This window comes from Pristiophorus japonicus, chromosome 16, assembly GCF_044704955.1.
Source record: "Pristiophorus japonicus isolate sPriJap1 chromosome 16, sPriJap1.hap1, whole genome shotgun sequence".
In the NCBI taxonomy this organism is placed as follows: Eukaryota; Metazoa; Chordata; class Chondrichthyes; family Pristiophoridae; genus Pristiophorus; species Pristiophorus japonicus.
In genome coordinates this window covers 44,241,942-44,256,116 of record NC_091992.1, presented here as the reverse complement: position 1 = coordinate 44,256,116, position 14,175 = coordinate 44,241,942, and the positions used below count along the sequence as shown (strand labels likewise).

Genomic DNA, 14,175 nt, shown 5'->3' with positions numbered 1-14,175 from the left:
ATTCCCAGGATCGAGATTTAATGTAAAAAGAGGTTTCATAACCTCAAGAGCAGCAATGATGATTACACATCTGTCAAAAGCATTGGACAATATTCCTCTCACTTTCCTCCACCACCACACAATTCCCTCCCTTGAACCACATATTTTGGTATATAATTAAAGGACACATTTAACCACAACTCATTCCAAATTCACTGCTTCCTTTCCTCAGCACATTTTAACCATATTCTCACATCCAAGCACTTGCACAACCAGCAACTTCTCCACTTCACATGACACAGCTTTACATTCATCACCTTCCCAGCCTCTTTCCATTTTGCTTCGCCACTTCCACATGCACGATATGTACAAGCCTTACATATCCCCTCTTACTTTTTCAACAGCTACTCACTAACTTCCACTGAGGGAAAAGACATTACACAATGTAAAGGAGGAGACACCAAATCAGAGCAAGAAGCCCCAGCAATCAGCACCCCATTAATCTGGAAGAAGACTGGTGGCTTACCTCAACAGGGTCTCTGCACATTACTGTAACCCTACATTCACTTCAGCAAATATGAAGCAAGCTTCATGAGACTGTCACTTGCAAATATCCAGTTTCTATCTACCATCCTGACAATTGTTCCTTTTCTTGGCAGTAGGAGGCCATCATGGAAAATACCTTGTAGGAGGACAGTCAGCCACTCTTCCTCCCAGGTATCGGCTCAAACACTGGCGCTCCACATGTGAGGCAGAGGGGTCTGCACGAGTTGAAACAGCTCTACTAGTGAATAGCTGAAAGTACTGGAAAGGATAGCACAGGAGAAAGCTTGCCATTGAGCACTCTGCTCAGAAGGACAGATGCAGACTTTGAGCCCAGTCATGAAAAGTAAACTACTTGTATCATTTGTATTTGAAGGCCTGCCATGAGTTATCACTATGGCTGAGTGTATGGAAGAGTCTGCTTTCAACTGGTGTGGTGTCACTTCTCATGGCATCAACACTGCAGTCTAATCTGGAGTATGGTTGCTTCCAGGGACACTGAAGGCAGGCCCTCACAAAGGAATTTAGTATTGCTAGCCTTTGTACCTTTACTGGCACTTCAAATCATTGCCATCCAGGCTCTACCATTGAGAGTTTGTGAACCAAATAAACAGGGGCTGTCAGGAAAGCACTCATCTGCAGTCTGCTCTCCTGCAGATCAGTGGAAGTGATGAGCCCCAGCCTTAAAAAAGGAGCAGCAGTGATGCAATGGGAGCATAATGTGATTCCCTCTCCTAGGATGTCAGCATGTCTGTTCCTTCACCACACCCTCAACCAATGCCTGCTAGGAAGTCCCTTCATCCAAATTTATATAGATTGTAAATAGTTGAGGCCCCAGAATGGATCCCTGTGGCACCCCACTAGTTAGTTTGCCAACCTGAAAATGACCCAATTGTTTTCAGTTAGCCAATCGTCTTTCCATGCTAACATAATACCATGAGCTCTTCTCTTGTGCAGTAACCTCTTATGCAGCACCTTATTAAATACCTTCTGGAAATCCAAATACACTACATCTGTATCCACCATGCTCGTTGCATCCTCAAAAGAACTCTAGCAAACTTTTCAAACATGATTTCCCCTTCATAAAACCATGCTTTTCAAAATGTCCTAATCATCGGCGGTCCCTCGAACGAGGATGCCTTGCTTCCACATGAGTTCACAAATGTTTCAATACTACTTCCTTAAATGATGGACTCCAGCATTTTCCCAATGACAGATGTTAGGCCAACTGGTCTATAGTTTCCTGCTTTCTGTCTCCCTCCTTTCTTAAATAGGGGTGTTACATTTGCGGTTTTCAAATCTGCTGGGACCTCTCCAGAATCCAGGGAATTTTGGTAGATTACAAATCAATGCATCCACTATCTGCAGCCAGTTCTTTAGACCCTAGGATGTAGGCTAAGGGACTAGTGATAGTTTTAAGTCTTCCCCCCCCCCCCACCCCACTCCCAATAGCCCCTTATCTATTATTGGGTTGCTTTGTGTCTGCCATGATGACCGATACAAAATATTTGTTCAAAGTCTGCCATTTCCTATTATTAATTCCCTAGACTCATCTCTAAAAAAAGGGACTGAGGTTTACTTTAGCTACTCTTTTTTACATACCTGTAGAAGCACTGTCGGTTTTTATATTTCTTGCTAGATTACTCTCAAGCTATCTTCTCTCCCTTTATAATTTTTTGAGTCCTTTGCTGGTTTCTAAAAAATTCCCAATCCTCTGGCCTTCCACCAATCTTTGCAACATTGTATGCTTTTATTTTCAATTTGATACCAACCTTTACTTCCTTAGCCAGCCATAGAGGGTTCATCCTTCTAGGTCTTTCTATCTCACTGGAATATATCTGCTGAGTTATGAAATATCTCCTCTGCCACTGCTGATTTACTGTCTTACCCTTTAATCTATTTTCCCAGTCCACTTTAGCCAATTCTGCCTACATACCTTTGTGATTGCCTTTATTTAAGTTTCAGGACACTAGTTTGAGACCTAGCTTTCTCACCCGCAAGCTGAATTTGAAATTCTAACATGCTACGATCACTCTTCCCTAGAGGATCTTTTACTAAGAGATTAATTAATGCTGTCTTATTCCACATTACCCCATCTAAAATAGCCTGCTCCCTGGTTGGTTCCACAACATACTGCTTTTAAGAAAACAGTCCAATACACTATGAACTCTTCCTGAAGGCTACCTTTCCCAATTTGATTTGGCCAATATGATTAAAATTGGCCATGATTATTGCAGCACCTTTCTTACAAGCCTCCATTATTTTTTTGATTTATACTCAGTCCAACAGTGTAGCTACTGTTAGGGGGCCTATAGATTTCTCCCACCAGTAACTTTTCCCTTATTTCTCATCTCCACCCAAACTGATTCTACATCTTGATCTTGAGCCAATATCATATTTTTCACTACTGCACTGATCTCATCCTTTATTAACAGAGCTACCCCACCTTTTCCTTTCTGCCCATCCTTCCAAAATGTCAAATACCCCTAATATTCAATTCCCAACCACGTCTCTAATGGCCATCAGATCATGCCCATTTGTATCTATTTGGGCCGTCAACTCATCTATCTTATGAATGCTGCATGCAGATAGAGCTTTTAATTTTGTCTTGCCATTTTTCCCTACTCTGACCCCACTTTTTGATCCACTCTATGGTTATATGCTCTGTCCCTTCCAATCACACTCTGGTTATTACATGTATTACTACCCTACACTATTGCCTTCTCCTTTGACTTTTTAAAATCTCCATTCACCTGAACCCAACCCCCTGTCCCTCCCCCACACACTAGTATAAATACACATCTACAGCCCTAGTTACTCAATTCGCCAGGACACTAGCCCCAGCATGATTCAAGTGTTCCCAATGGAACAGCTCCCTCTTACCCCTGTACTGGTGCCAATACCCCATGAATCAAAACCCAATTCTCCCACACCAACCTTTGAGCCACGCGATCATCTCGGATCTTATTTACCCGATGCAAATTTATCGTGGCTCAGGTAATAATCAGGAGATTACCACCTTTTTGGTTCGGCTTCTTAAATTTAGCCCCTAGCTGCTCATACTCCCTCAGCAGAACCTTTGTCCTACCTATATGGACCATGACAACTTGATCTTTCCCCTCCCAGTCCAAATTACTCCAGCCCGGAGGAAATGTCCTTAACCCTGGCATTGGGCAGGCGACAGCCTTTGGGACTCACGCTCTCGGCTGCAGAGAACTGTCCTTTACCATTACTACATTTCTTTTTACTCCAACTTGAATGGCTCCCAGTACCACAGTGCTGTGGTCAGTTTGCTCATCCTCCCTGCACTCGTCCACAGGGAACTGAACCTCATACCTGTTGGACAATTGCAACGACTAAGACTCCTCCAATGCTACCTTCTGGATCCCCATTCCTGCCTCACTTGTAGTCACACCCTCCTGTTTCAGACCACAGACCAAATTTGAATTAGTTAACCCAAGGGATGTGACTGCCTGCCTGTCCAGGTAACTCTTCCCCTCCAGGATGGGAGCGCAGTGTCTGAAGCTCTGACTCCAGCTCATCAACTCTGAGCCAAAGTTCCTCGAGCAGCCGACACTTACGACAGATGTGGTCGCTGTGGATCATATTGGTGTCCACCAGCTCCCACATGCTGCAGCTGGAACACATCGCCTGCCATGCCATCCGTATTTTATTCAACTAATTAGGTTTTCAAGTTTTGACATTTCAATTCTGTGCATAGTTTAATCTGTAATCACCACTCTTTAAACTGATGCCCAAGTTTAGAAAAGAGAAATACTCACCAACCACTTGCCTTGTTTCCTGCGATGTCACACTTTGATTTTATTTTTCCCCCTTAGGGCTGTTGGCGCTGCTCCAGGCTAGCTGCTTTTTGATTCTCCCACTGCATTTTGAACTCTGACTTCTCCCACTCAAGAACTTAGTTTGAATGTTCACTAAGCAGGATGAAGGAACTGGGGTAGGATGCAACCAGGATAGTTAAGCAGAGAGGCTCTGCAAGTTTTAAAAGGAGGTGGTCAGCAGAATTGCTGAATAATTAGCGGATACCCCACATCTCACTGAAAGGTGGAGGTGTCCCACCTTCTGCTGCTTCCACACCTGATGAGGACTGCTGCTGCGCCTCTTCCAAATGCATGCCTCTGCATGGCGATTTTGTGCATTATGTGGAACACATTGAAAGGAGTCCAGAGATCTGTCCAGACACGTGAATATCGGCTTCAGCGTGCTCAATAATGATCCTGGTGGTGCACAGACTTCAGCTATGCATGTTTTAGGAATTATGGGGTTGTGGAGCGAGATCAGGAGCCACATCTGAAGGCAATATTCCATCTCCAGTAGCCATCCTGCCATGTTCCTGGGAGGATCAAATATTCAGGGGCGTGGTGCAAGATAATGCATTGATATAGCTGCCTGGTTACTTTTTGGAAACTTGCATAATTCTGTGATAGGGCACTAATGGAATGGTAGCCTTTTCTATTTGCAAATGTTGCTGCCTAGTGAATGGCATTGACTGCAGATGAATGGCACCTCTAGAATCAAAGTGCTGGCGGGCAGGCATGCGTGAGGATTGCAAATGGAAGCAGAGATTACCATTTTAAACAACCTGCCTGAACTCACTGGACAGGAAAGATAAAATCAGCTCTAGTGCCTCAGGTATTTCAATGACACTAAGATACACAATAAGAAAGTTTTTATTTTTGCAAGACATCTTTTCATGTTCAGAGAACCAGGTAAATTTAAGGAAGCATGGGTCAGAGATAAACTTCAACACATAGCACCAATGCTCCTTTATGTATGACTTCAGAGCATGAATCCAAAAAGTTACTCAAAAGTGCTAAGCACAGCTACATAACATAGCAACAGGTTAAGAGTCAGTTCAGCAGATCAAGTGTTGTACCAGACTCACTTCACAAAACATGCAACTCTGACTGCTTTACCAGAAAAGTTGACCAAGGCTTAGATAAATAATCATTGGATATCTGTATAACAAACTACTTGGTGCAGAGGAACATCATTTTATTCAGTAAGAGTGACAGCAATAGAATTTAAGTACTCAGAAAAGAGATTGGGAAAAGTATTTCTATTGTGCATTAGGTTGTGCTGTAGGCCAAAGATTGACTTGCTTCACCCCAACCTTACAACTTGAGAAACCTCAACAACAGCTGTATAAAACACTAGTTAGGCCAGAGTACAGTGTATTATTTCTGGTCACATTACAGGAAAGATATATGATTGCACTAGGGAGGGTACAGAGGAGATTTGAGAGAATGTTGCCAGGACTGGAGAATTTTAGCTATGAGGAAAGATTGGATAGGCTGAGATTGTTTTCTTTGGAACAGAGGGGAGACTTAATTGAGGTGCATAAAATGATGAGGGGTCTAGATAGAGTGGATAGGAAGGATCTATTTCTCAGCAGGGGAGTCAATAACCAGGGGACATAGATTTAAAGTAATTGGTAGAAGGATTAGAGGGAATTAAGGAGAATTGTTTTCACCCACAGGGTGGTAGCAGTCTGGAATGCACCGACTAAAAAAGGGTGGTATTGGCAGAAACACTCACCGCATTTAAAAAGTACTTGGATAAGCACTTGGTCTGCAGCCTTGGGACAAAGAGCTGGAAAGTGGCATGAGATTGGATAGCTCTTTCAAGCAATAGACACGATGAGCCGAATGGCCTCCTTCTGTGCCGTAAATTTTTATGATGTTCCAACAGCTCTTCAATTCTTAACCCTTTTCAACTTTGCGAATCAATTCTGTTCAATGGGTTCTTTCTAGGGTTGCTAACTTTGGTTAGACATATTCCAGGAGGTTTCATCACTTGACATTCAGCCTCCAAACACCCTACCCATCACTTTTACTATTGGTTGTCCAAAATATACATTTTTACAGTGCACTGCCTTTCCACACCAATTGATAGAATCAGGTAAGAGTGTTGGCTGATGATTCTTGACCTTTTTCCCCTACATTTCCTGTATTTTAAAACCTAATAAAAAAGGTGTTAAGAAAATGAAAAATCAATGTTTGCTAGTCCAATATTCCTCCCCCCCCGGTTGCTTGTTGTAGTGTTTGAGATTGGAACATAGGAACAGGAATAGGCCATTTAGCTCTGCGAATCTGTTCCGCCATTCATGAGATCATGGCTTATAAGAACACAAAAAAATAGGAGTAGGCCGTTTGGCCCCTTGAGCCTGCTCCGCCATATATCACGGCTGATCTGATCTTGGGCTCAGCACCACTTCCCTGCCTGCTCCCCATAACCCTTATCATTCAAAAATCTGTCCATCTCCACCTTAAAAATATATTCAATGGCCTAGCCTCCATAGCTCTCTGGGGCAGATAATTCCAGATTTACAACCCTCAAGAAATTTCTAAATAGGAGACCCCTTAGCCGGAATTGCCCCCAGGGCAAACATCTTTGCGTCACGCCCAGTCGTTGGTGCCCTGGGCGCCATCCCCTTATTGCCCCGCACTGACCCCTTTGAGAAGGGGAGGGACATTGAGACGTGGCGCTGTTAGTATCAGCAAAGCCATCAGTGACATGCCAACGTCACCGGCAATGAGCTGATTTCAGCCAAGTGCCAAATTTCCAGCGGGCACTAATTTACGGCTAATTCAAAGTGGCCTCCCCAATATGTCACTGAGGGCAATTTCGCCCCCCCCAGTAGTATTTTCCCCAACAGATGTTAGGCTGTCTGATTTATAATTCCCTGTTCATTTTATTTAAAAGGAAGAATGGCATATACATCTTTCCATATTTAAGGCATTGGCAATGTTCTCACCTACTTCCTCTAATAACCTAGGATAAATATCTGGTCCTGGGGATTTATCACTTTAGTGCCATTATTTTCTTCATTACTGTTCAATTTGGGTGAGTCTATGTCCCTGATTCCAGATTAGTTTCCTTGGGATATTCTATACTGTAAATACTGATGCAAAGTAATTACTTTGCATGTCTGCCATTTTCTTATTTTCCATTTATATCACCATTGTCAGTTTTTAGAACTCTTAACCACCCTCCTTTTTCTAATATAATTATAAAACAAATCATGGAATGTTAAAACCTTAGTTCGATTCACAGAAATCATTAGTGTACCAATGATGCTATCTCAGACACATCAGGTCTCATTCACATAGTTTTGGCTTAAGCGTTTACCCTATTGGAGGTGAAAACAAACATAGCAGTATTTGATTAAATTCATTTTACATTCCAAGCATAAACTTCACTATTTGCCCGGTGTGGACAGCTTGAACCACTACTTGATTCCTGAGAATACACCAGACATCTTCAGCCATTTTGAAAAGCTTTTTTTAAAAAATATATAAAAAAAGAAAACAATCACATTTAAATTAATATTTCCAATTGATAGTGTTCTAAAAGCACCACTTACCAGTGCTGCGGAAATAGGAACTTGGAAGAAAGAGGCGTCCTAGTGTTCCTTGAACTCCTGTCAAACCAAAAGATAAAATCAATTGTAAATGATTCCCAATTCTTCAAAGTCTGATACAAAATATTTGTTCATAAATAGTTCATGGATCAGTCTTCACAGTAGAAGACACTAAAACATCCCAATAATGGATAATCAAGAGGCTAGAGGGAGGGAGCAACTTAAATCACTGAAGAAGTAGTAGTACTCGGTAAAATAATGGGACTAAAGGTGGACAAGTCCCCTGGAATGCTGGCTTGCATTCTAGGGTCAAGAGAAGTGGCTGCAGAGATCATGGATGCATTGGTTGTAATCTACCAAAATTCCCTGGATTCTGGGAAGGTACCAGCGGATTGGAAAACCGCAAATGTAATGCCCCTATTTATTAATTAAAAAAAAAAAGACAAACAGAAAGCAGGAAACTATAGACCAGTTAGCCTAACATCAGTCGTTGGGAAAATGCTAAAGTCCATTATTAAAAAAGGAAGTAGTAGCAGGACATTTGGAAACACAATAGTCAAGCAGAGTCCGCATGGTTTTATGAAAGGAAAATCATGTTTGACAAATTTGCTGGAGTTCTGTGAGGATGTAATGAGCAGGGTGGATAAAGGGGAAAACCAGTGATGGTGTATTTGGATTTCCAGAAGGTATTCGATAAGGTGCCACATAAAAGGTTACTGCACACGATAAAAGCTCACTGGGTTGGGGGCAATATAGTAGCTTGGTTAACTAACAAAACAAGAGTCGGGATAAATGGGTCATTTTCTGGTTGGCAAACTAACTAGTGGGGTGCCACAGGGATTGGTGCTGGGGCCTCAACTATTTACTATTAATTACTTGGATGAAGGGACCAAGTGTAATGTAACTAAATTTGCTGATGATACAAAAATGGGTGGGAAAGCAAGTTGAGGAGGACACAAAAAATATGCAAAGGGATATAGACAGGCTAAGTGACTGGGCAAACATTTGGCAGATGGAATATAATGTGGGAAAGCGTGAGATTATCCATACAAGAGCAAATTATAATTTAAATGGAGATAAATTACAAAATGCTGTAGTACAGAAAATTAGCATGCAGGTAATCAGGAAGGCAAATGGAATGTTGACCTTTATTGCAAAGGGGATGGAGTATAAAAGCAGAGAAGTCCTGCTGCAACTGTACAGGGTATTGGTGAGGCCACACCTAGAGGACCATGTACAGTTTTGGTCTTATTGAAGAATATATTTGCATTGGAAGAAGTTCAGAGAAGGTTCACTAGGTTGATTCTGGAGATGAAAGGGTTGGCTTGAGGAAAGGTTGAGTCTATACACATTGGAGTTCAGAAGAATGAGGGTGATCTTATTGAAACATAGGGGGCTCAACAAGGTAGAGAGGATGTTTCCCCTCATGGAGGGAATAATTTCAGAATAAGTAGTCGCCCATTTAAAACTGAGTTGAGGAGGAATTTCTAACAGCGTTGTTAGTCTGTGGAATTCTCTGCCCCAGAGAGCTGTGGAGGTTGGGTCATTGAACATATTTAAAGGTGGAGATACAGATTTTTGAATGATAAGGGTGAAGGGTTATGGGGAGCGGGCAGGGAAGTGGAGCGGAGCCCAAGACCTAATCTTATTGAATGGCAGAGCAGGCGCCAAAGGCCTGCTCCTATTTTTTATATTCTTATCTGCATGAAATATTGTAGAACAAACAAAAACACTTTGTTCAAAAAAATTGTCTAGATGCTTCATCAGTCATGAATTATGAATATTCAGTCCAATATTTAATTGATGTGCTTGATGCATGCTCAAATGTAGTAATTACAATAAAGATAATTAGTTTGATACATCCAGTATTGTGCACACATTTAGATAGGACCCGTGCACTAATTAATGGCCTGAAATTTCCTTGAAACTTGTGGCAAAATAATGTAATGCCGATTTTCAAAACAAAAGATTGTGGAAATTTACATGTAAATGTGGTGGCAGTTTTTAAACAGTTTCCTCAATCTTGGGACAATTCAGTTAAACCTCCACTGAAACCCTCTGCCACTGTCATAGCTCTGACTCCCCATGCAAAAGACTATAGAATGAGTGTTTCCTGCATTTACAAAAGTTCTGGGCTATAAATTCACAAAATTTTAGGCAGAGCAGGAACCATCATATTTTGGTGTTTTATGGAGTTCTCATGTTATATACATTTCTCCTCCCCAAGACCAGCACTGTATTTTCTGTATCTTTGAATACTTTTTATGACATTAGAATGGGTTACGACAAAATGGATGAGCTTCTATGACTGTTTTCTTAAGACTTGTATTCTCGGAGTTTAGAAGTTTGAGGGGTTATCTAAACGCATGCCAAGTGTTTGTTTTGGGCGCAATCCAAGCGCAAATTGCGCTCAATGGTTTTCCGGTGAAGTTATTTCTCAAGTCTATGCTCAAACTCATTTGCATAATGACAATTGTAAAACCCTCCATGAACCAGTAATTGGGCAGCGTTTTAAATACATCAATGAATATTTTTTTAATGAAAGGTGAAAAATAAGCAATTGCATTCGAAAGGCCCAAGTTTCCACACGTGCCTAGAACGGCGCAGTCCCAACCTGGACGCCCGTTTTTCGCGCCACAAAGTGTGCCTAAAAAAATCCTCCGTATTCTCCCTCCCTGCAGGTGCCTCTGGCCCTCGGCGCAGCCAGCACAAGCTGTGGGGGGGCGGAGCCAAGTTCCTGCGCTGAAAACAGTTGCCGGGACCTCTGCACATGCGCGCTACAGTGGGCACGCAAGTGCAGTAGCTCCAGGCGCCGAACTGTGTGGGAGGGGCCCGAAGCACGCAGCCCCTAGCCCTGGCCGAATGGCCTCACTGGGACTGCGTGAATAAGGCTCCTCCCACGGCCAGCTCCTGCTTTCTCCCCCGCCCCCTGACTGGACCCGACCCGCGCTCCTGTTCCCCGCTCTCCGACTGGACCCGACCCGCACTCCTGTTCCCGCTCCCCCCGACTGGACCTGACCCACGCTCCCGCCCCCCGACCCGAACCTCCCCAACGCCACCTACCTGTAAATCTGGTGCTGGGGATGGGCCCTGCCCGAAGTCTCGGGCCGGCCCATTCAGCCTTCGGTCCCGAAAGGCCTGCCTGAAGCACTTTCACAGGTAGGAAGATGGTTTATTTAATCTTTTCTTTGCTTATAAATGTTTATTCATGTTGGATTTAGTGGTATAATATTTGTACAAGGATTTATTATAGAATTTAATGACTTCCCTTCCCCCCCCCACCTCGTTCTGAATGCCTAATTTGTAACCTGCACCTGATTTTTTAATGTGTAGAACAGGTTTTTTCAGTTCTACAAAAATCTTCACTTGCTCCATTCTACTTTAGTTTGGAGTACGTTTTCACTGTGGAAACTTTCAAATCAGGCGTCAGTGGCTGGACACGCCCCCTTTTGAAGAAAAAATTCTGTTCCAAAGTAGAACTGTTCTACCTGACTAGAACTGCAGAAAAAAAAAGTGGAGAATTGCAATTTTTAAGATAGTCTGTTCTCCACCAGTTGCTCCTAAAAATCCAGGCGCAAATCATGTGGAAACTTGGGCCCATTGTGTGGTAACTTGGTGCAGTTTTATTAATACAGCTGAAAATGGGCTTAGCAGAAATAAGCATTGTTAATAACTGTCTAGTATGTAACCCATTTAAAATAACTGGAAAATGACTTAACTATATGGAACCATTTACTAGTTTCATTGGTATGTTACTCAGTTTCTTCGTACAGGTAGAGTCGTGAATCCGGAACCCTCGGGACCGAGGCCATTCCGGATTTTTGGTAGTCTTTGACGTCACAAATCCGGAAACACCAGGTCAAGTTCGGGTATTTCCAGATTTCGGAAAGTCCAAAGTAAGGGCAGCGGCAGTGATGCAAACCGGACGAGGTGTGGCTCGATGTCAGACAGCGATGGTGGTGCCCCCCACCCCCCCAGCAGGTCTGGATTCCGGACGACCCTTCCACCGATCGTCTCGGAGTCCGGATCTGCGACGCTGCACCTGTAAATTAAATATTTAAAAACTAAAAAGGTGCCCATTAGTGCACTTGCACCTATAAAAGCCAGCTTAATTTTAAGAGCCTCCGAGGCCCGCAAATGGGCACAATTAGCGGAAACTCACTATGCTCATGAATTGGATCGGAGGGAGTGACCAGTTGTGGGCAGGGCCAGCTTCCAGTGCGTTTAAAAAAAACAAATGCAAAAGATCGCAAAGCCTCGATTTGCCATGGATGTAACTTACGCATGAAATGCCGCAATCTTTTTGTACTGGTTTGGCCAGAAAAACCAGCGCAATCTTGTGGAAACTATCCTGGTGTGCCTAATATGCATAAATGGATTTCCATGTGGCATTCTCCCAATCATCCTACTGCTGGTCTGCATTGAAGACAATTTGAATGAACTGCTTATTGAAAACACATGCCTAGAAATTTGGTAGCCCCTGAAAATGGACAATGTGATCACAATGCGATAGGAAGCAAAACCCGATTGGAGGACTGCAGGCAGCACATGCAAATTTGCATGATTATAGCATTCAGCCGAGCGCAGAATACACTGCTGAGTGGTTGAATGCTCAGCAGAGGGTCCATGTTAGAGAGGTTAGTGCCAATTAAACTAGCTTAAAGGCAGTCTGCAACTCTTAAATGAATGAGAAGTACTTTCTGCCTGCAACAGGTGGTGGAAGTGCTTGTAGAAACTACTGACCAAAAAAAAAAAAAAGGAGTAATGGCTAAACAGGCCAGAAAGAGAGCTCAAGATTCTCTAATGCAGCACTAGGAGTTGGTCCAGGAGGCCACCTCAAGGAGCAAGCGCCTCTTCCCAGGGGGCCCTCTCGGCAACTTGCGAGCACGCTATGAGGACAGATAGCCAATGTGGTCAATGCCAGCAGTATAGATGCTAGAACCTAAACTCCGTGCAGGAAGAATTTTAATGACCTCACGTGTGGTCAAGGTCAGTGAATTCATCTTCAAATGCCATATCCCACCATCTACACACCACTAGCCTATCACACTAGTCATGCACCACACCCCCAGCAACAATCTCAACCAAACACATCACCCACACACGCTTACCACTGCTGTAAGTCTCACCCAACAGCTTGAACACTGTCAGCTATTTAACCATGACAGCCACATCATCCAAAGAACATAATAGGAGCAGGAGGCAGCCATTTGGCTCCTTGAGTCTGCTCCACCATTCAGCAAGGTCATGGCTGATCTGATCATGGACTCAGCTCCACTTCCCTGCCCGCTCCCAATAACCCTTTATTTCCTTGTTGCTCAAAAATCGGTCTAATCTCTGTATTAAATATATTCAATGACCCAGCCTCCGCAGCTCTCAGGAACGGAGAATTCCATAGATTTACAACCCTCAAGTTTGTTTTAAATGGGCGGGCCCTTTATTCCAAGACTATGTTCCCTAGTTTTAGTTTCCCCGATGACTGCAGAAAGGATATTTCCATCCACCTTGTCAAGCCCTCATCTGATGTTTCAAGAAGATCCCCTCATTCTTCTGAACTCCAATGTGTATAGGCACAACCTATCCCCTCATCTCTGGAATCAACCCAGTGAACCTTCTCTGAACAGCCTCAAACGCAAGTATATCCGGTCTTAAATACAGAGACCAAAACTGTACACAATACTCCAGGTGTCCTCACCAGTACCCTGTACAGATGTAGCAGGACTTCTGCTTTTATACTCTATCCCCCTTGCAATAAAAAGGCCAACATTCCATTTGCCTTCCCGATTACTTGCTGTACCTGCATACACTGTTTCATGCACAAGGACCCCCAGGTCCCTCCATACTGCAGCACTTTGCAATTTTTCTCCATTTAAATTATAATTTGCTTTTTCTATTTTTTCTGCCAGTGGATAACCTCACATTTTCCCACATTATACTCCATCTGCTAAATTTTGGCACACTCCGCCTGTCTATAATCCCTTTGCAGATTGTGTCTCCTCAATTTGCTTTCCCACCCATCTTTGTATCAGCAAACCTAGCTACATTACACTTGGTCCCTTCATCCAAGTCATTAATAGGAGATTGTAAATAGTGGAGGACCCAACACCGATCCCTGCGGCACCCTACTAGTTACGGTTTGCCAACCAGATAATGATCCATTTAGCCAATCCTTTATTCATGCTAATATATTACCTCCAACCCAGTGAGCTTTTATCTTGTGCAGTAACCTTTTATGGCACCTTATCAAATGCCTTCTGGAAATCCAAGTA

General features: G+C 43.1%; 1 protein-coding gene across 4 annotated transcripts in view; it reads right to left on the bottom strand.

Annotated features, from left to right (window-relative positions):
• The window catches only part of LOC139226469 (elastin-like), a 435,956-nt gene that overhangs the window by 395,868 nt on the left and 25,913 nt on the right, over positions 1 to 14,175 (bottom strand). For all 4 annotated transcript variants that reach the window (XM_070857261.1, XM_070857262.1, XM_070857263.1 and 1 more), the window contains exon 2: positions 7,910 to 7,966. In XM_070857261.1, the coding sequence (XP_070713362.1) occupies positions 7,910 to 7,966 (57 nt within the window). The remainder of the gene's footprint in view (positions 1 to 7,909; positions 7,967 to 14,175) is intronic.